The sequence below is a fragment of the Lutjanus erythropterus genome, chromosome 10 (assembly GCF_056507025.1).
Source record: "Lutjanus erythropterus isolate fLutEry1 chromosome 10, fLutEry1.hap2, whole genome shotgun sequence".
NCBI classification, from domain to species: domain Eukaryota; kingdom Metazoa; phylum Chordata; class Actinopteri; order Lutjaniformes; family Lutjanidae; genus Lutjanus; species Lutjanus erythropterus.
This window is the reverse complement of record NC_139326.1, coordinates 11,888,760-11,911,649: the sequence shown is the minus strand read 5'-3', so window position 1 is coordinate 11,911,649 and position 22,890 is coordinate 11,888,760. Positions and strand designations below refer to the sequence as shown.

Genomic DNA, 22,890 nt, shown 5'->3' with positions numbered 1-22,890 from the left:
AAAAAAAAAAAAAGGTCTGTCCTGTGTCTTTGAGAAATACTTTCAGAACTAGCTTAAAACTTCAGCTGATAGAAAGGTTTTGGAATTGCACAAACATGGGAAGAAGTTTACTTACGCCGATGGCTGATGGTGTGAAGGACGTTTGTTTAAGCTACAGAATGTGACAGCATGAGAAAGGATAATATTGTTCTGTCAAATAAGCCGCTGGACAGCAACCAGATTCATTTCATACCAGCGAGTGAATAAAATGTGTGATGTTGAATATGCAGGATCCTTTTTTTTGTGATGTTTTAATCTCCCTCTCTCAATTTTGCCTTGAAGTACAGATCCTCTTTCAAGGGCCCGTTTAATCACTCATCTTTGTGGGTTGCCCTTACAACAAGAATCAATGCAATGACAGACTATTGTGCAGTGAGGTCTGCCGATTGCACCATTTAATTTGCCACGATGACAAGTATTCGGAGACTCTTCGTTCCAGCCTACCTTTTTTTGGCTCATTTGAATTCACAGGGACGCATTTTCAAAGCCCTTTTTCACTCCATCTGTCTGACTGTTCCTCCCCGTGCTTCTTCTTAAATGTGATTTAAACGTCAAGCCTGCGGTGACGGCATCAAATCCAATCCCAACCCTGAGCTAAGGCAACAATCAATGTCTAATGAATTCCACTCTGCTGGCTAGCAATCCAATGTTAATTAAAAATTAGTCATCATGCTCACCAAGCCGTGTGCTCCCTCCATTTAAAAAGCTCTTAAAATGTGACTCCCCCTCACCTACACCGTGATAAAAAAAAAGTATTATGGTTTTTATCATCTGCCCCTCTTTGATTATAGGTCTTTCTTTTGAAACCCACCATCATTATCTACAAGCTTAAATCCCCACACACACCCCCGCCTCATTTTCCTACCCTTATCGACTTCTTTGAAATCCATCTCTGTGTCTTAATATGTCTGCAATGGTATGCTCTGTGCTAATAGACACATCTCATCAGATGTGTATGTCTGGAGAGGACAAAGAGATTGTTAAGTAACACATAATGATACATAAAACACAGTCCAGAAATCCAAGGATCTAAGGATTCTCCCCCTAAAGAGTTTGACATAATGACTATTTTCATTATGAATTAATTTGCAGATTGTCTTCTCGATTAATCACTTTAAAAATCAAAAAGCAGTGAAAGCTTCTGCTTGGAACTTTCATAATGTGTTGATTTTTGAGGCCTCTTTGGACAAAAGGGGTTGTGTTTCCACCAATATAACCACAAAATTTAATGTCAAAAATAACATTTTGCATCCTTTTCACTGGCTCAGGCTTTCAGAAAAACGATAGAGCAAATCTTCCCGTGGATACTCTCCTTAGCTTGTGTAGCTCATATCCAGACATCCAGTGATAAGAGACTGTTTGTAACCAGTTAAGAACTCCTTGTAGTAGCTTTAATAGTGTCAGACACAATTTTGCACAGCCCAAAGTATCATCTTTAAATCACCTATTTGTTTGGCCGACAGTCAAAAGTCATACATGACAAACACAAAAACCAAACCGTCCCACTGGAGAAGCTGGAAGCTGCAAATATTATGTATTTTGTCCTTAAAAATAACTAAAACTATCATAATCAAAATTGTGGAAGCTACCATTTTTGTCCAGAGGGGTCTCCAAATTCAGCAAAAATATGAGAAAAAAAAAAAAATCTTGTAGTAGCTTTATTTTATTTTATTTTTTGTCACAGTTTCTATTTAACCATTTAATTTTGCAATTTTATTTGAATTTTAAATCCTGTACCTCTCACAAAACACAATGCACATATTTGTTTCCTTGTAGATTTCAACCAGAAATGGCACCAGCACAAATAATATTTTGTGTCATAATCTCAGAAAAGAGAATGAAATAAGAGTTAGTTTGTGAGAAAAAAATCTTAAAAAACATATCCTACATCATTATGTATATGAAAATGTGTCACATCTGTTCCACAAATACAAGGAAAGATGCGTTCATGGTCCACTATACTGTTAGGTTTAAGTTTCCATTATTTTATGATGAGGCAAGAAAGTGGCCTTCACTGTTTCAGAGAGGCACTTGAGCCCCACGTAATTGTTTGTTTTCCAGTATAAATAACTGTAACAGTAGAAAACCTTCAGTCTTACAACTATAAGAATGCAGCACTCCAGTGATAAATGAACTCTGTTCCTCCTGAGTCTCAACCATCTCTCTTTATTTGCAGCAATAAAAATCTCAAATTGGATCAAATTCTTGTACTACAGCCACATTCTGGTGATTAAATTTGAGGGAGCAGACAGAAAAAAGCTGGAGGGATCGAAAAAAAAAAAAAAAGAAAGGATGAAAAGTTCAGGTACTTATAGGTTTAGGTTATTAGTGTTTAATTTATTAACACAAAGTTGCTGCTGTGATAGATTCCTTTTCCACATGCTGTCAAAATTCAGCCGGTGGTCTTGTTCCCTTTTTTAAAAATTTGTGTGCTAGCAGGTGATTAATGACGAGCTGGCAGTACAATATAAACGCACAGTCTATCTGTTTATTCATGGTGTACTACCACCTACTGAACAGCTCACTTTCCATCTATTTTATTTCCCGTACTCACATTTAGTTGCCATTCTGTTGCCTGTTCACATGTAATTTGTTTTCTTCTGCTGATTCGGTGTACCTCTGCTTACTTTCTCTCTTTTTCAATTGACACAAGGAGGTTTCTTGTGGGGTTTTTTCTCTCACCTCACACAAATTGTATTCCTGCCCTCCTTCTTTTCCCATTCCATATCATTTGTATTTGCAAATAAACGACACCTAAACTACTCACTGTGTGTCTGGCCCTCGCTGCTTTCCCATTTGGTTCCTTCCACACATTCGACCTCAATTGGAGTGTGTAGGCAGTGCGGCTGCAGGACTGTGGGTTCAATCTCTGTTGTAATATGTATTGTAATATCTCCACCACGCTTGCTCTGTATTCTGCACGCTGTGCATGGCTGATAGAGTCTTCATATTTCATTATTCTCTGTCCTGTTGGGTTATTTGTGTCACATGTTGGTTAATTTCCATGGAAATGGACGGACTAATCGACAAGTTTTGTATTCATGCCGGCTACTGACTCGCTTTATTTTCTCTGTTTCTGTCTATATTTGTTCATGCTTGATGTGTGTGTGTGTATTCATGTGTGTTTCTTTTCCAAAGGGTGAGCGTTTGAGGATTCCTGCCAGCAAGTGCTGTCCGGAGTGCATCTCCTCGTCCCAGGGCTCCTGCCAGTACGAAGGAGTCGTCTATGGAGTGAGTGACAGTGACAGAGGCTCTTTCTGTCTTCTCTCCCAATCATCCAAACATTTTACAAAACATTGTTATGCGCTCATAAAGATGCAGCATTTGTAGATTGTTTCAAAAGCACTACATGGTCCTACATATAAGAACTTTTCTGTCCAGATACTTTTGGTCAGAGGCTGTTTTTCATGGTTTGATCGCATAATTAATGCAAATTCAACTAGTCCCCATGAATTCTGCAACCTTGCAATTTTGTCCAATCACCACAGCTTTTACGCACATCTGAAGCCTCCTGTGAGTTACACCAATCATAGCAATCCCCCACACAAAAGTCACACCTGTACATCTCATACGTCTCAATCAATCAACTCAACATTTTATTATATACTAAATTTTTGTGTTGTTATTTCTTTTTTATCCCGTCACAGGTACTGAAAATAACGCACAGTTTGTCATTGTTATTGACATTTATCAATGCTCGGTGCATTTTTATGTTTTATAATTTTGTTTTGACTGAGTCTGAGCTCCAAAAAGATTTCTCTTCTTTTTTCAAAACCCAACAGGTGCACTTCTTCATTTACAAATAAAGCGTTTTTTTGTAACGTTTTATTCTCCCTGAAACTACTTTCCATCGATTTTTTACACAACAATAAATAAATAAATATAAAAATCACAATTTCCCCCCCAATTTTCAGTTGCTACTGCAATGTCATTGCGAAAAGACACATTGAACCATCAAAACATGCGTCATAAGTTTTTTAGTAAAGCTGCCAAGAAGTCAGGCGTTTAACAATGCCCAAAACAGCCTGTGAAATCCTGCCCTCAGCTGTATGTTAACTATAGATTATATGAATTAATTTTAAAATACAAACACATGAAATTATTGGTAATGATATCCATATTGGCCGTGAGAAGCAGGTAATTATTGGTTATCGGTATCGGCTGAAAAAAATCCATATGCATCCCTACTTGTTGCTGCTGCATAGTTTGTGTTTTTGTCTTTTTCCTGTTCTGTCATGAAATTGCCTCCGTGCACAAAGCCAGCTCAATAAAGAAATAGTTTTCCCAGTTAAGTGTGGAAGAACGTAACCTCAACCCCATCCACCACCTTTCGAATGAACTGGAACTGGACTGAGACTCATGCATGAGTGCTGGGCCTCAGTTTTGTTCTTGAGCTTGAATGGGAGCAAAGTTTGTGCAGCCAGGTTATAAAATGTGGTGGAGAGCCTGAAACCAGAAGAGTGAAGGCTGTTACTGCAGCAGATTAATGTCTTTGGTTTTGGAATGACGAGGTCAGTTATCACATATACATGTGTGGGATGGTTTTGTCTCTGTGTTTGCAAAGTTATTCAGAAATTGATTGAGGTGCAGTTTGGTGGGAAACCCATAAATCACTTGTCAAAAGCATTTGGTTGTTTTTTTTATATTTGATCACTGGTGAAAAACTGGTTTCACAGAGCCACCCCCTTCCCGCCTCCCTCTCACTAAAGAAACAATCACTGTCTTGTTCATCTTCCATCGAGAGGCCTCCAGCTTAACAAGCTTGGACTTTTTGGCAGCAATTTTGGACAGTGCATGTCCTCAAACGAAACAAGGCCGGGTGTGAAGATTCCACTGGCGTCACTTTGCCTGGTGAAGTGGCACTTTACATTGATCTGAACTACCAGGAGAGGAAGTTTGGAGAGGAGATGTGGCCTTTTTGAAGGCTTTATCGCATCTTCTCTGAAGATACTGCTCCTTTCCCGGGAGGGGGTGTTTGGAGAAAATTAAGCTTTTTTTTTTCTTTCTTTCTGCAACCATCCCAAATCAGAACGAGTGATGGTATCTGTGATGTGATTGAGGATGCCTTTATAGTATGTTCAGACAATGATTTTCAGAAGACATGCCAATAGCTGGGGTTTTGAATCTACCAGTAGCTAATATGATGATATTTTGTGTATCACCGTATTTGAAAGCATGATTTTGTTTTTTCTCTTCTCTTTAAAAAAAAAAAAAATACATAAATTGTTTCTCAGAAAAGCTCCAGATTCAGCACTCTAGACAGCAGTCACAACCCTAATTTTTAATTAACCATATATCTGACAGACTGTAATTTTTCAATATTCAGTGGAAGAAAAAACATGTTCGCCGTATGCCAAAACCATTAAATGCTGTTGCTTATTGTCTGAACCAGAAATCTATTCTTTCCAGGGTGAAAAAGCATTTAGATCAATTCTCCATTAAAACTCACTAATGATATATTTCATGCAGGCTAAAGAAGGTTTTACTGCAGGTTTCACAGCCTGACGCCTCAGAAAATGAGTGAAGCCAGCTCCTCACCTCTATCATTTTGTCTGCAGGCAGCATCGACATGCTGATATCTCATTTAGAGTAGAACAACACTAAACTCATGCATCTTCAAATGAATAAGAGACGTATCTAACTAGAAAATACCCCATAGATAGTTGTTCTAAGTACTGTCAGTCAGAGAATAGAAACATTTTCATATGTTGGCCTGAGGTTTTTTCTTAAAGGGACAGTTCATCTCAAAATCAAAAATACAAAATTTTTCCTCTCACCCGTTGACTTTTTCAAATATAGTTTTTGGCATTTTGAGCACCACAAGCCGTGTGCCATCTAGTTTCCTTATACTGGAGAGAGGGCAGACTCCACGGCCAATATCTCCAAAACAATCTAGATGGATAAATAGCACTACAAGCTGGAGGAATAATATGTATTTTTGAATTTGGGGTCAACTGTGCCTTAAACACTAGTATGTACACATATAATCAAAACGATGAAGAGAAATCTAGGAAGATCGCCAACAAGCTTAATGTCCTCCTCCAGCTGGCATTGTGCTTCAGCCAACAGTTGAAACCTGTCTTTAACCGGCAGACTGCTCTGCTGAAACAACTTGTCACACAAATGAAATCTGCATTTCACTTTTCACCTGTGAAGGTAATGTCCTCTCACAGTGTGCCTCATTATCCACAACCCCTATACACCCCCTTATTTTTTGATCTGCCTTTCTTCCCCTCCATCTCTCCTCCCATGGTCTCATTTTGACACATCTCTCCTCTACCTTCTCCCCCCTCTGTGACTCTATTCTCTCGTCTGTCACTCAGGCTTAGGCTTACAAAGTTCTCTCGTCCACAGAGAGCAAAACAGCTTTCCTCATCCTGCTGTCTCTCTGCTGCTTCCTCTCTTTTTTCCCCGCTGGTTGTATTTCTGTGTGTAACTGTCTGCCTCTCTGTTTCTCTGGTTCCCTTCAGCATGACAGCCAGTGGAGTCCCTCGCCCTGCACCATGTGCGTTTGCTCCAGAGGGAGCGTATCCTGCAACGCTCACCCCTGCCCCCCTCTCGCCTGCCCTGGGGACCAGAACCTGTTCACCCCAGCTGGAGAATGCTGCCCCAAGTGTGGCCGCAATGGAGGTGAGAGCGGTATAATGCAGCCTGTCTCTAATGGATTTCTTCTTGAGAGCACCTGTTTTGCATATTTTGTTTATTAACTAAAAATCTCTGTTTGTACTGTTAAGTATAGTGTGCAGTGTTTTTATTGGTTTCCCACCTCCAGGCAGACCCATTTGTTTCAGTTTGCCATAAAGCTATGAAAATTAACCCCAGATAGTGGATGTTTTATCCCCTCTATTTTAGTTTTTATTTTATGGTATTTTGAATTATAATGCAGTTGAAAGTTTGGGCTGTTGTGGAGCACTGAGATACCAGTGCATTCAAGCGTTTGTGGGAGACTCAGATATGCAAGACAATCCTCTTTGCAACAGTCCTTGTTTGCAACCAAATTACCATGCTGTGGTATTAACTATTAGCAAAAGCCTAACTCTTCACTTTAATGGATTATTTTGGTTTTGCCTGTGCTGTTGACTAAGCAGTTAAGGCACAAGAACACAGGTTTTATGTTCAAAAGATGGGTTTATATTCCCAAAAATAAAAGGTTTTACAAACCAAATAGCTGAAGGTAACTAACTAAGAGGCTTACAGGGCCATGAAAAGAGGTCAACAAAATATAACTCTGCTGAAAAATAAGGCTAACAAAACAAGTAGTTAACCACCAGTTTTAACACGGTGAACTGGGTCAACATTTAGCCTGGCTGATCAGGCCAATAAAGACACACAAGAGTGAATAAACACAAAATAAGTAAAGATAAAGGCGCAGTCAAAGCCAAGGCAAATGACACAGGCTGCGATTTTGTCGGTCAGATTTTCACCAAAGTTAAATCCAGTGCAAAGCGGCAAATTTAAACCTTTGTGACAGTAGCATTACACAAAGAAACCGTAACCCCTCCCACAATGTCAGAGCTTTTGGTATGGTCCTTGGCCTAGCCATCTAAGTAAAGCCACGCTCTGCCCTTACCCTCATTTTTTGCCAGACTGGTGCACTCAAATGTGCATGTACGCTGAACCCCAAACACTGAAACCTACGTCAGGGCAGGAAAACACGCACAGACACATATGAAAAGCCACACACAAACACATACACAGACAATGACGTGCCCTGTGGACTGCGCTTAGACATTCACACAGGAAACCTGAAACTAAGTGTGTTTGTGCTGGAGCTGAGTTGATAGTCCTGAGAGCAGCAAATTGCCTCGGGTTAGCTCACTTCACCCTCTTTCAATAAACATGAGCTCTGCTGCTTCTCTCAGCTCAGGTAGCTCTCACCTCAAATGGGTTTTGGTGATAGTCCTGCTTCTGGTGACCTCTCCAGACTGACAGACAGATGGACAGACCGATGGCTGTCGACTACGGCGTTGATGCAGCCGGGGACTGAATGGCTTATTTTGTATTTGGAGAGATTCTCAAAACAATTCCAAGAGAATACATGTAATTTATCATTTTTCTTCCTGTACAAAGCTTCTTGTTTTACAGTCCAAAAATGTGAGTTGGTGCATCCATCCACACAAAACTGCAATATAAATGTAAATAGTCCCAATGCAGATTTTGATAAAGAGCTAAGTGCTGTTCTTATGGTAAAATGATTAATGCTTCCAGCGTTAAAGCGGTGAGTAATATGCTACATTATTATTATCTTTGCGTTCGGGTGTACATCTTACTGCTACTGGAAATTAGTAACAGCCTCTGTTGGCTTCTCATCACGCTAACAATAAAATATCATAGAAGATAATTTAGTGATTGTTCAAGTTACAGGGACCACACATTTAATAAATAAATGAATCCTGTTCTGCTTAGTATTCTTTTTCTTGAGACAAACCTTGCGGTACATGTTGCTCTGCCTCGTATAAATACAACTGATTCACTGAAGCTCTAACACACAGTGCAGAGGCGGAGGGAGGCTACTGAGGCTCAAGCCCTGGATGTTTTCTCAAAAGCCCCACATCTTTTAGTTTTGAAAATGACATTGTACAAGTAATTTCTCTCAGTCTCTCTCTGACTGTCAATGTGCAGTACCGGAGTCTAACAGAGGGGCAGTAATACGCCGCCAACTGGCACGAAACCTCCGTATCATGCCGTGAAGAAGAAGTGGACATCCACAATTAAAAAATAAAATAAATAAAAGCCATCGGCGGCACCGTCCACAGAAAGCTGCACATTATCAGCAGCAGGAGCCGCCAGTAAACCACAGACAGGAAATACTTCAGGTGAAACTGCAGGTGTAACACTTAATATAACACGTAATCAGAGGCGGTCGGCCCTGTACGCACACTACGCAAGTCGCGTAGGACCCTGTGAGGTACGCAAGAACTCCGCCTCCCCCTCGTGTTAAAACCTGCGTTCATGTTTACTTTAATGAGAGGATGAAGCAGATCTAAAGGCAAAATCACGTCCCAAGAGTAAACAGAGTGAACAATAATCAGGTAAACTTGTGTTTCCTCCTCTACACGTTTGTTATCATTAATTCACAGTAAGTTTGACGCTCCTCCCTCTGTCTGTCTGTCTGTCTGTCTGTCTGTTAGCTGAGCGGCTGTCTGTCTGTCTGTGTCCTGCTAACAGACACATCCAGAGCTGCTCTGTGACTTTCTGTCTGACACATGGAGTCAGAAAATGAGAGAAAACTATTTATCACGTTTTATAAACGTGCAACAGCGTTTATAATCTGTAGCTCAGAAAAGATGAAGGAGTCGCGCGTGAACATGCGGTCAAATGCGCGTGCACGCTATCCTGCAGCACCGTCTGTGGAGGCCTGTCTGTCTGTCTATCTGTCTGTCCAGACAATATATGGACGTGATGTTACTCCACTGAGGTGACCAGGAGTGTAAAGTATTCAGATCCTTTACTGTAGCAAAAGTACTAATATCACTGTAAAAATACTTCACTACAAGTAAAAATCCTGCATTCACAAAACCTCACTGAAGTAAATGTATGGAAATATTATCAGATAAATGTACTTAAAGTAAAAGCTTTCATGTTGCAGTGAAATTTTCCTGTCACTGTTATTATGTCTGATGTTTATGGATTAATATTATTAATGTTACTGCTGTTTACTGCTGTAGATGTTTAAGGTTGAGCTCATTTTAGCTACTTAAGGCCGCTGTCAGATGGTTTAATCTACAGCACTGCATCATGGTCTATAAGACCACTTAATGTCAAGCATCACTGTCCTGTGAGAACCATGTATCTCTAAAAAGTCAGAAAACAGCCTTTTTTCATCTTTTTGGATTAAAAAGTTCAGTATTTGCCTGTATATGAAGTATAAAATAAGTACTGTAGTTGATGTAAATGTACTTGGTTTGCACCACTAACAGGTGTGAATTTATGTGTATTAACATGTGTTGTCCAGTGCCTTCTGTCCACTTTAAGTTCTTCAGACATTTCAACAAAAAGGTTGCAGTCTCTGGGCTTCGCCCCGGATCTCCTCAACTCCTAGATCCGCCCCTGCACCAGCGGACTATTAAGAAATATTTCCCCTGCTAAAAGATCACCCAAGTGCTTGGATCCCACAATTCAGAGTGTGTGGCATCATGTCCTTTATCAGAGAGGATGTTATTGTGACAAAGCCTGAGCTTTTACAGTGCACAGAGCAGCTGGAGCCGAGCTGAAAGGTTAATCTCGACTCTAATGATGTCTTGGAGCTGCTATGATGCATCCTACCGGTTAGCAGCTAATTAGGGACTGCGTTCTCTCCTCACTGTAAATCAATGAGTGTGAGGGCAAACAATGCTTGAACAGTCAGCTCATTACCTGACGCCTATTTTCACTGTTTACTCATTCTGTGTTTGTGTGTGTGTGTGTGTGTGTGTGTGTGTGTCAGAGTCTTGCTCCTGGCAGGGGACTGTGTACAGAGACGGCGAAGAGTGGAAGCCCAGCCTTTGTTCCAGATGTGTGTGCAGCAACGGGGAAGTCCAGTGTTCAGTTGCAGAGTGCCAGCAGGTGGCCTGCAAACCAGTGAGTTTCTGGAAATATAGCAGAGGATCTTCTATTATGTTCACACCGGCGGTTACAATAGCTCTCTGACTGTCCCACTCACTTCACTTTGTTCAAATTCAATAAGCCTATTGGCATGAATATTGAAGGAACAGTCTCACACTCTGTGAAATGTGCTTTTCTGCCCTGAAATCCAGTCAGAGAAGAAGACAATCAATTTTTTCCAATGCATAATAGATTTTCTATCTCATACGTCTCTCCTTGGAATAGATTTAGAAGCCATCTTTATAGAAATACTAGACAAAGGTGACCTTCTGTATTCCACTGCATCCCTTATGGGTGGCTTTATTGCTGGATTACTCTGAGCAATGTTTCAAAAATAGAGACTCACCTCTTGACTTGTTTTCATTTAAAATCACTCTGGGACTTTATACATTATAATAAAGTGGAGTACATTATAATAAATCCATTTAATTGCGCATTATAATAAATAAAGGGTCAGTGCGACTCCCACAGGAGCGGGACTGAAGGGAGCACCATCACCCAAGAGGATGACAAATGCTCATCTTTCACTTCTCTGTGTGATTAACTGAGCTTCATTCAGACACTGAAACGGGCAAAAAGCCAGCCATAAAAGTTTACAACAAACACCTTCCAATAACTCCAAAACAGGATAAATCAAATAGAAGCTACAAAAATGCATGCATCACATATTTTTATATTAGCTGGCACACTTATTAAAAACATCCATGTGACAACATGCGCTTGTGGTTAACTGATGGGAGAGGGTTAAATGACCAGTTAGTGAACAAGGTTCAGCTCTTGATTCTTAGCTATGTTATTGTATGCAGAACAATCCAGCAGCCTGTCAGGCTGTAAACTTAACAAGCTGAGGCTGCAGGCTGCAGTTGCTGACAGGACGCTGCCTGTGCTGTACGCTCCGTGGTTCGGCTGGGATTTTATACCTGAACTAAGAGCAGCAGGACGCACACTTTTACTTTCTCCGACTGTTTGGAAAACTGATGTTTTCATGTCACAGATGATGACAAAAGTACAGCTGAACAATTGATTGAATTATTATTAAAACTGCAATTCATGGCCAAGTGCAGTATCCAGATATTTTGCTAAAAGTAAAATGTGTCAGAACCTAACATTACAATCAAAGCTTACAAGTCAGATTCTCCAGACAAAAAGGAAAATGCTTGCTTTTAGTGAAAATGAAATACAAAAATGATCATTTCCACTAAAATCATGTTATCAATTGAAATATCTGTCAAAACATGAGTCTTGCTGGTAAAACATACTCATAGAGGCTGATACAGAAGTTTAGTTCAGTCCTGAATTGGGGAAAAAAACAAAACATCTCCAATGTGTGCTATTCTGCTCCTTAAAAACCACAATATCTCTATTTATAATTTTGACTGTTTTGAGGATTTTACATGCTCACACATTAAATAAACAAGATATAATTTGCGAGACAGCTTTGGAGTTGTTGGAGGGCATATTTTTTACTACAGTACGCCAGTGAGTTCAACAGACTTTGTGCTAAGCTTGGTCAAACATTTATATCTATGCTGGAGGCACAAAGATGAAATTGATATTGATGTTATTTCACTCTGGTTGAGATTGTATTACCCAAAATGTCAGGCTGTCTAACAGTATTGTCAAAGCGTATATATTTACAGTGCTGTGTGTAAGCAATAGAATTATATTACACCACAGAAGAGGAAAACGGATTTGTACTTGCTGTCTTTTTATTATTGTAGTCCAGGTGTTTGTCATTTTTTTCTCTCTCTTGTCTTTCTCTCTAGCTCTCACACACACACACACACACACACACACACACACACACACACCTGATCTGACTGTTTTTTTCTCTCCTTCAGCATGAGAACTTAGTGATCCAGCCGGGCCAGTGCTGTCCTCAGTGTGTGTCCAACCCCTGTCTGTCTGCTGGTAAACAGTACCAGGTAGGTGACCTCTGTGTGTGTGTGTGTGTGTGTGTGTGTGGGTGTGTGTGTGTTACTGTGTAGGACTGCGTGCAAATCCTCTCTGTCACAAAGCCTCTGGATGAGCGTCTGTGTATCTGTGTGTTACTGTGTTCACAAAATGTGTATGCATGTGTGTCTGTGATATTAATGTGTGTTGGAAGATGCTGATGACAGCTCATAAATCTGTACTTATGTGACCTGGCACATTTTGTTCTGCATTTTGCGTTTCTCTTGCATCTATTAGAATATTTTTGTGATGACAGGGTGACTTTGACATATGTATCTGTGTGTGTGTGTGTGTGTGTGTGTGTGAATCAATGTGTTTTGATATTGAGATGAAAGAAGTCTAAGCTCTCCTCTCCTCTCCTCTCCTCTCCTCTCCTCTCCTCTCCTCTCCTCTCCTCTCCTCTCCTCTCCTCCTCCTTTGATCATGGAGTGTCCCATCCTGTCTAATGTGTGTCTGTGTCTTCTAACACACGCACACACATGCCTACGCACACACACATTACATTCATTCATGTGTGTGCCGTCGTGACTTCAGATGTTTGATTTCTTTTTCAGAGTGTCAAGAAGTGTCAGGGACATCTCAATTGGCTATTTATTAGAAGAGAAGGAATTATGTCACCTTACTGCTGGTCTCAAATACTCTAGTCCTTATAAAAGTACACACAGGCATGCATTTACACATACATGTGTAAAAATTGGTCTTGTAAATGGACACAGACTTTATATCACCTATATTTTGTCTTATGAACAGTTAAACTTGACTGTTTTTAGTGTTTTCTTGGTGAAAAGACCAGACTGATATTTAGTTCTGTTTTGGTATGATACAGTCCATGTGTCATGAAATACCTCTATCCTTATGATGTATTTTAGTTAAATAACCTTGTGAAAAATTAAAAGTGGGCTACACACAATAGGAAACAAAGCACATTTAAAAATACTCATCAAACGTGGTTGAAACTGAGATCCTGCCTCTCGATAAACAATAGATAACCAATCATACTTGAGGATAATGGGATGACCCACACTCTCCAACAGCACCTCCCCTCTAGAAACAAAATATGAAAATATGAAAATGAAAAACAGTCAGGTTCAAAGTTCAGTTTTATGTGTGTGTGTTTGTGTGTGAGAGCTTTTAGAAACCAGAAATGTTCCATTTGACTCCTGTTAGTATTGAAAACACTCTGATACCAATAAACCCGTTGGTCTGTGTTTGTAAAGGCGTGTAAACTGTGTGATCTGTGGTTCTGTGTTTATTGCTGTATAGTATAAATGTGCGTGTTTGTTCGAAGGTGTTTCTGTGCGTCTGTGAGTTTGCAACTGCTTTGTGAATTTCCACGTGAATACTTTCGTTTACAAGCCTGTGTGCGTTTGTGTGTGTGATTAATGCTTCCAAAGATTACATTCACATTAAACATGTTCATATCTGTTCATCCAGACCTCTTTAGATCTCCATGTTTGTTCACGTTAGAATTAAGCTCTTTGAACTCTGAATGACCCAAATGTGAGTTTCAGTTGTCTGTAAAGAGATCTGTGCCACGGTTCATTATAAACCACTCTCATTTTAATTCACATACAGTATATACTAGGGCACCTTCCATACGAGTTACTGATGTTCAAAGAGCTCTACAACATGCTTTACAGGGTTTTGATCTATTTGATAAATGGCTGTAATGAACGTTATATCAGTGAAAATATCTTTTTCTTGTGAAATAATGAAATAATCTGCACCCTCCAGGCTTCTGTCAATATTTAATCGAGCAGTTTAGGCCTAACAGCGAAGGAAGCTTGGATTTAATCAGACAACTACAGGAAGTTGACCCCAAATTGAGACAGATTACATATTTAGGAACTGAAAGACATCAGGCACTGTCCCACAGCGGGACAGTGCCTGAAAGACATCAGGCACTGTCCCGCTGTGGGATAGCTTCACTTCACGTTAGCGCTCTGACAAGAGAGCGCACAGATGGATATTTACTATGCCAGGGACACAGGAGTTACACTGTCCCTGGCTATTTTTGAATCCCAGCACCACCCACTTGGATGATTTGCAGAACAGAACCTGTCTAGATATCTAGGTTAAAACTGGGCTAAACTTTTTATATTTACAGTGAGGAGAGAACGCTATTTATATTTATAGTTTTTTTAGAGTAAATCACTGACTATATATTATGTAGGTAAGATTACCTTTACATGGATACGTAGTCATTTAAATGCTGCTTAAACATCAGTCCGTACATCTAAAAGACCATACTTTTCAACCAGTTCAGCCCACATTAACCCAAAAAGTTAAATTATGTCTTTACAGTTGAAACCTGTTTAAAAACTGCATGTGCCTATTGATTTGTCACAGGGTTAGGCTTAGTTCAGTTCAGGTCTTCACACTCTTGTCTGGAAAGTTTTGAACTTAAGGAGAACTATGTTCGCCTCTGATTGATGTAGTATTTGCTCCTGACAGCAAAGTGTGTGTATGTGCGTGCCTGTGTGTGTTTATATGCCATTCACGCTGCCTATTCCTACTCCATATCCCCACACAGAGAAGAAGACACTCATTGGATTCTAATGAGCTTTGAGTTTCCAACAAACAGCCTGTGATTCGGTGTGTGTAAGTGTGTGTGTAGCTTGGAGATGGTCTAAGTGTGTGTATCTGTGTGTATATTGGCAGCATGGTGAGCAGTGGCAGAAGAACGCCTGCACCAAATGTGTGTGTGACCGGGGCCAGTCTAAGTGCCACACACACACCTGTCGGCCCGTCACCTGTGACAAGGTAGGTAGTGTCACACACACACACACACACACACACACATTCAGTGACATTCAGTTTTATTTTAGAATTCACCTCATATATTTGTGTTCTGCGCTGAAACTCTAATGGATGCAGAGATGTTTAACTATGCACGACCACACAGAAATGTCTTCTGCTCGCTGTCTGACAGGCGTGCACTCACAGTCTTACACACACATATACACACACAGGCTGACATTTAATCGTTAATTGCATGCAAATTTGAGCCTGAAGCTTCCTTTTTGCGCTGGAGCTCTTGTTAGTGAAGCAGAGAGGACCATAAAGTACAATCCAGACACACAACACAACATTAAAGGGCCCAGCACAGATAGGAACATAATAATTCCAGTAAAAGTGACATGTAAAATAAAGGATAAAATAAAACAAGAATAGATTAAAATATTTGACAGACAAAGGAATTAATGTAGTAGGGCAGTAAAAGTGCAGTTACATTGCAGTAATAAATCGAGAAATGGACCCAGGAACAATTATGTGCACAATAAAAGTTTTAAATTGGCAAAAGTTGGGGCATATTTGAGCTAATGAGAAAGTTCAGCACAGAAGCTAAATGCAGCTTCACTGTGTTCCAACTGCAGGCGACCAGCTGAGTCAAGATGTAAGGGCCCTGCTGAGTTTACATCCTTTAAATATATGAAAAATGTATTTTAGCTTTAAGCCACTCATATATAAACTAGCAGCAGCACTTTAAATGTATTCTATACTGAAGAAATGCAGTAATGTTCTCATGGTTCTTGTTATACTGATGATGCAAATGAAGGTGATAATGATCAATTTGTTGATCAGACACAAACAAGTGGGATACATTCATCCTTGTTTATGATCATTTGAATGAATGAATAAACGAAACCTTTATCGCCCCTGAGGGAATTTGTTATGCACAGACAGCATAAAAGGACATCAATAACCATACATGATGGCACATCATATGACATAAAACATAAGGACCATAAAAACATCATTAAAAACATCATTTTGGGAAATACATAAAGGACATCAAGTGATCATGGCATTTGTTAAAAGAAATAAAAAATATGACCAGACTTACCTTTTAAGCTACATGTAGAAGTGAGACTAAATAAACTTTTCTCATTAATCTATGTAGTTCAGTTTATTTCAGATCTTTGTTGCCCCACAAGAGGAAGTTCTTACTGCAGGAAGGCAGCTTAAAAACAATTAAAACACAGAAAAACAAGACAGAGGTCGTTACTGTAGAGTGATGCAATACAATGTACAATGAAGAGTCCATGCGAGAGGCACTTTTTGATATGTTTTTTAAAAAAAGGGTGTTTGGTGCACATAATAATGAGCAATATGTAGTAAACTGTGTGTCCAAATTAGACACTTACTCAATTGGTGAACATTAACGATTAATTTTAACCCTAATTAATGTGAAACATCACATAAAAACAGTTATTCCAGCCTGGAATAGAAATTTCAAAAGGACAACATGCTGACTGTAACTTTGTCAGAGAAGCGAGTATTTTAACTTAGCGAGTTTCCTTAATGTCTGATGACATATCATGATCATTTCATGATGAATTACAGTAAACATGTTACAGATTTCTTCTTTAAATGAGGACAAATTTGAATGTACTGCACCTATTTTTTTTTCAGAAAGTTAGTTTGTATGACCAGAGAGGAGAATTTGAAGGAGGACATCAAGCTGAAATTGCTTTAAATCTTGATTAAAAGCAGCCACGTAACACTATTTTTTTTAAAAGACTGAACACACAAACTAATCAAAAACAGAGTTCAGACCTTATTTGCCCTTATTAAACCTATAAAGAGAAAACCCTCGCTTTAAGGGCGAACTTATCGGGCTTCCTGCTGTTTCTGTGAAGCCAGTGGAAACCCGTTTGAAGCATTTTGCTCTGTCACTCAAAGTTTCCACATTCTTTTAACAACTTTAACTAAAGCTTAAAAATATCCTCGGCTCTCAACACAGCTGAGGATGTTTAAATAACCAGTTCCCTCCACTGATGATAGCAAGAAAAAACTGAATCCAGCACTGCAAAGAGAGGATCCCAGTGGACTCAAAACGCCTCAAAACCAGCACTCTGAAATAAGCAGATACAAGGAGAAAAAAGCTGAACTAATAACTACCTCAGTGTTCTGCTAATAAATGGTGACGTGATGTGGAGAGTCCATGATCACGCTGCCTCAAGTAGAGAGGAAAAAGGAAGTTCTCTATAATGATATGTTCTGTTTTCATGTGATATAGAGGATCTCGAATTCTCAGATGTGAAAGCGTTACATCTGCTGTGTCAATAAATCTACACCTCTCAGCACTTTCAAATGAAGTCGTAAAAAATGTCCAAACTGCTTGGTGAGTTTTCCCTTAATAATGCAACACACACTCTCGGCTTCATCCTTTTATCTCTGTCTGCTGAAACACACACACACACACACGAACAAAAACCAGCATTTTTATAAGCTCCTTGGATTTTCTTTGTCTTGTCTCACGGCTCAGGCTGCATCCCTTCGCTCCTATCATCTGCATTATACATGAAAACTAAACAAACACCAACCTAAACTCGCTGCGCCGCTTCCCCCGCAGGGTCAGACCAAAGTGAAGCGTGCTGGTCAGTGCTGTGATGAATGTGCCGCCGCCAAGGGGAGCTGCCTATATGAGGGCGCCGTGCGTTACCATGGAGACATGTGGAACGGCACGGGGTGCGAATTCTGTACCTGTAACCGGGGTCAAGTCCTCTGCCAGAGGGCCGAGTGTGGTCGTGTTGAGTGCCCGCAGGTAAGCCTGAGAGAAAGGAAAAGTCTTCATTATAAACTGAATCCTGCTTCATCTTTGGAGACTGGAGTTGTCAGTTTTGTTTTGTCACAAGCATCTCCTCAGGGCCTGGCTGCCCTCTGAGGCTGGAAAAGACTCACTGGCTTGATTAAACTTTATTTAGCCGAGCCAGAGGGCTAAAAAAGTCGAACCTGGTTAAACTTTTGCTTTAATGCATAGTCATCTGGCAACACAGCAGTGGCCAATCTAATATGTGCATGCACGCATTTCTGGGAGAACACCCTGTAGCATAAATGAGATTGTTCTACTGTTTACTTTGCAATTACTAAGCACGGAAATAAGATGATTTGTGGGTGGAAACTTGCAAGAGGTGTATAATCTTGTGTGTAATCTTATAGTATTAAAATACCTGGGCACCTTTTTGGTGTATGATTTGCCTTTACATTTCTGAATGTAGTCCTCAAACTGGACTTTCTGAGTAGAGGGTATGCACTGATGTCGCTTTACCACCAGGACACGCCCTCTGAGACCGAGTGGCAAAACATCCTGCGACATGGCTGCCTTTAGCAGGGAAACTGCGAAACTGGGAGTAAACCAAACGATTATCTGCAGGGGAATCTGGGGAAATACGCAAAGGGAAACCTGAAGGCATATAAAAACCCAGATGCTTGGTCGTAACGTTACTTCAAGGCAGAATTTGTTGGTGAAATTAAAGTGATTAGAACATCAAAAGATATTCTTGTTGTATTTGGACAAGTCTGTACAGAGACATTATTGGCGAGATGATGATATATGCAGCCTGCAGGATGACAGGTAAATACTAACAGCAAATGATTTATTATCTATTTATATTTCAATATTTTGAGTTCCTCCTCTGTCATTTGTCATTAAAGGTTACTGGCTGGCTAACCTGCTAACTGTACTTTAAAACACATTGTAGTTTCCATGACCAGTGAGATAAAATTACTACTATTTGTGAATGTAGAGCAGCTATTCTCTCGAGGGGTTTGTAAAATAAAACGCTGGTCTCATTTTAACCAACAAAGCGAGAGGCAGTTTAGTCTTTTGGCTGTTTGTTGTGTGTAAAACAAGTTAAACTCCACATAATTCAGTGTAAATCAGCACCAAGTAACGCCAGTACCTATTATCCTTGTTTGAATGCAGAGGTAATGTGTGTAACCCACAAGAGGTCTTACTTGCTACCTTATTAATTAAGTCACTAATGGTCCACTAAGTTTTAAAAATGAGTGTGAAACATCATCTTCAGGATCCTTACGATCATATGAGGTGACTCTTGCCGCAGGCACCACCTGCTCTAACCTGCCCGCAAAATGCAACATGTCAGCACCCAGAAATCCCATTTCCTGGCCTTCAAACAGGCCACTAAAAAGTTAATGGCAGATGTCACAGTTAGTTTGTTCACAAGTTCCTGCGGCCGGTGTAATTTGCCGCAGTGAGATTTACAGGTTCACAAGGTCTGATGTTACTATCTTCATTGGTATTTAGGAGTTAATCCAGATTGGGTGGGATGTGAGACGGGGTGATCATTTGAGGTTACAAGGTTGGCTGCTTCCATCACAGATAATTGACTTTAGATGAAGTAAATTGAAGTACAAGATGAAACCGTAATGATCTGTGTGGAGGCTGGCCACAGCAGCAAAAAAATATACAGAGATGAGGCTGTAGAAAACGGGTTAAGTAAACTAGAACCTGGCAGTAGACTCACACACACAAAAAAAGACTCAACTGCACTTTCTCTACATCACCCTGACATCACATTTACAAGACCATCCGTGAATGCAGCATCAGTGATAGCCTTCATATGAAGACATGCTTTTCAGACTTGGCCCAGTTAGGAATGTGGGACGTTGGACGTGGGAGTGTTTTGGGACAAAATAAACAAAGGATTTGTTAAGGTTATTAGCAGGTGTTCCCATAGTTACTTTTATCCCCTAAAATGACCCACTTTGGGCTCGGTGCCGCGTCGACTCAACACCTCTTCCAATGTTTTCCTACGTGAAGCAGATTTAATAATATTACTTTAATATCCCCTGCCACGACAAAATAAGCCCTCATTAATCATGCTGTATGGTGATAATTACAGCTGGTAAGTGCCATTAGCTGTAAGTAGCATAATTGGCGTTTGTCCAGATCCGAATTGAGCAAGGTCACTCTGCTAAGAAGATCAGAGTCATGAATTTCTCCCCCTGTGTGTGTCACTGTGCAGAACAAATAAAGGGAGGTTACGGGTTTAATGACATGAGTGGGTCAATGGGCAGAGAAAGGCACTGGGGTACACTTATACCAAGGTGGGTTATAACTCCTTCTCGTGCCACCTGGGGTGAAAATGTACTGTAATGGTACGGAGAGGAGGATTGCATTAGTGGCGTATTGCCATTGTAATGTGCAGAGCTCTTAACTCCACCTAGATATTTTTTCACTTTTTAATTCTTATCAAAGGATTATAAAGTCTATGGGCTGAGCAGCTTGTTCGATTAAGTTTTTAAAAGCAAACACAGTTAAAAATACTTTACGGACCCTTGGAAATCAAGACAGACTTTCACACGCCTGCAATATTTACAACGTGGAGATACAAGGTTTTTACCAAATTGATTGCTGAAGTGACAAGAGTCCCGACACCGTAAGTTGATCAGCATATTTATTTATACCTGCCCGTTGTCTGTCAGTGTGAAGCTAATCCTGTTATCCTGAAAACAAAAACCTGAAAATACCTGATCTGAAAGTATATCAAATCTGAAAAGAGTTTGAGTTTGATCGCAGCCTCCCTCACTGACTCCATTCAGCTGTTGCTCAACTTAAACGTAATAAACATCAGCTCCTCCTAAAAGATTATTAATGACTCCTTACAATTCATAAACGGATACTTACTCAATCGCTGAATATTTGGCATCAATTTGAACTCTAATTAACCTGAACATGCTGGCTATAGCATTGTTGTGAGAGAATGAGACTTTTTCCTTTAAAACTTACTGCAAAGCTTCTGTCTGTCCTAATTTGTTTTAAAAAATCTGGTATTTAATTGCTTTCTGCTATTTCTTGGCTGAAAAATTAAATCTAAAAAGTATCACCAGTTCAACTAAAAGTCACGCCTTGCCTGCCCCATTAATACTGAAGATTTCCTCACAATCACTTTTCCGATGTGAAGGTTTCATTTATTTCTATTTTTTTAATTTCCATTGTCATTTTTTGTACTTTTGACTTTCTGTGTCTCTGTCAGCTTCTCTTATGTCTTATGGTTTTATGGAATCAAATTTTACACAGAGTAAGTTTATGTTTTTCTAATTTCTTTTAGGGATCGGAGCTCATTCACCTCCCGGGGAAGTGCTGCCCGGAGTGTTCCTCTGAGAAACCTTCCTGCATGTATGAGGGGAAATCCTACAAGGTACTTCTGTCATAGATCTAGATTTTACTTTGACTGTGTTTGCACGTGAACATGAGAGGAAGTTTGCAAAATCAAGAAACCAAAACTGTGTGGGTGAGACAAAGACACCACGGGGCTTCTGTAAACCGTCGATTCTCAGATGAAAAAGAAAAAGAAAATAAGTGGCGTTAAGTCTCACTGCAGAGGAGGCTACTGCACAAACATCCAAATTCATCAATATTAAGCAATTTATATATAAATATATAAAAACAGGATCTAAAGACTGAGAATTAGAGTTGCAATGAGACAGAGTAAATGTGTTTCTAAGACATAACTATCGTATTACTTTGGGCTGTTTAGCCTCTAACTTGAATCTCCTTCTTATATTCTGGCATCATCTTCATTATTCATAGAATAGAAACCCAGAAAGCAAAGGCTTTAATTTTTTACATTTCAACCGGGGGGTGGATGCTCACGTACTGCTGCAGGATGGTCAGCCAAGGCCGAGGCTTAGTGCGAGTGTAGAGAGTCCTATTATCATTTTCGAATAGATTTTTCTTTGTCTCCCCGAGGAATTCATCTTACCAGTAGTAAACAAAGATAGATACTGCATACTTATTACACACCTAGACACATTTCTCTGCTCAAGTGTCTCTGAAAGGCCCGTCTGAAAGGTCAAAGTAGCAGGTTTGTGACTTGTTGTTTGTCAAGAAATAGCGCCGGCATACAACCCTGACACTACAAACTTATGTTTTTTACATTTCTGTTTGTGTAGAAATAGATATGACAGTTAGTGAGTTTTAGAGGTGCGTTACTGAACTAAGGCTGTAGACAACCAAAGAAAATCTTGGTTACCACTGAGCGCACTCCACCTGTGAGCCTAAACTGGTGCAAATTAGAGGTACACAGAGCTGCCAAGCAAATGAATTTCTGCAGTTTTATTTTTTGCACGTAGCTTTATCGTTACCGTCAAGACTTGTCTATCAAGTAGATGTAGCATTACATACAGTAGGAACACACACACACACACCTGGTGACCAGGGTCGCACTGGTTTGTGTATACAAACAAAGTCAGTATAAAGTTTTACAGAAAGCGACATGTAAAAACAGTTGCCGATATCCAACCTACTACTTGTCATTTAGTTGGCTTCACATAAGGTTAATATTTACACAGTTTCTCTTAACTGTCCCTCAGTATTGCAGCATTAGTCCAACATTGTCCCAGAACAACTTAAAAAAAGACAAAACTTACAGCTGCTGAGTTTGAAATCGGATCACAGGCGTCTGGTATCGACTCATCATTGAGCTTGTACTGCTGCCTCACCTGGGGTATTATTAAAGCTAATAGAGGGAACTTTTATGTTTTATTAAGTTTGGAGGCCAC

General features: G+C 39.9%; 1 protein-coding gene across 1 annotated transcript in view; it reads left to right on the top strand.

Annotated features, from left to right (window-relative positions):
* Positions 1-22,890, top strand: part of fras1 (Fraser extracellular matrix complex subunit 1) — a gene marked incomplete at its 5' end in the record, with an annotated part of 266,195 nt that overhangs the window by 80,286 nt on the left and 163,019 nt on the right. Inside the window, 7 exons of the mRNA XM_084729014.1 lie at positions 3,178-3,270; positions 6,510-6,669; positions 10,466-10,599; positions 12,465-12,548; positions 15,238-15,339; positions 17,936-18,127; positions 21,438-21,527. Of these exons, the coding sequence (XP_084585140.1) occupies positions 3,178-3,270; positions 6,510-6,669; positions 10,466-10,599; positions 12,465-12,548; positions 15,238-15,339; positions 17,936-18,127; positions 21,438-21,527 (855 nt within the window). The remainder of the gene's footprint in view (positions 1-3,177; positions 3,271-6,509; positions 6,670-10,465; positions 10,600-12,464; positions 12,549-15,237; positions 15,340-17,935; positions 18,128-21,437; positions 21,528-22,890) is intronic.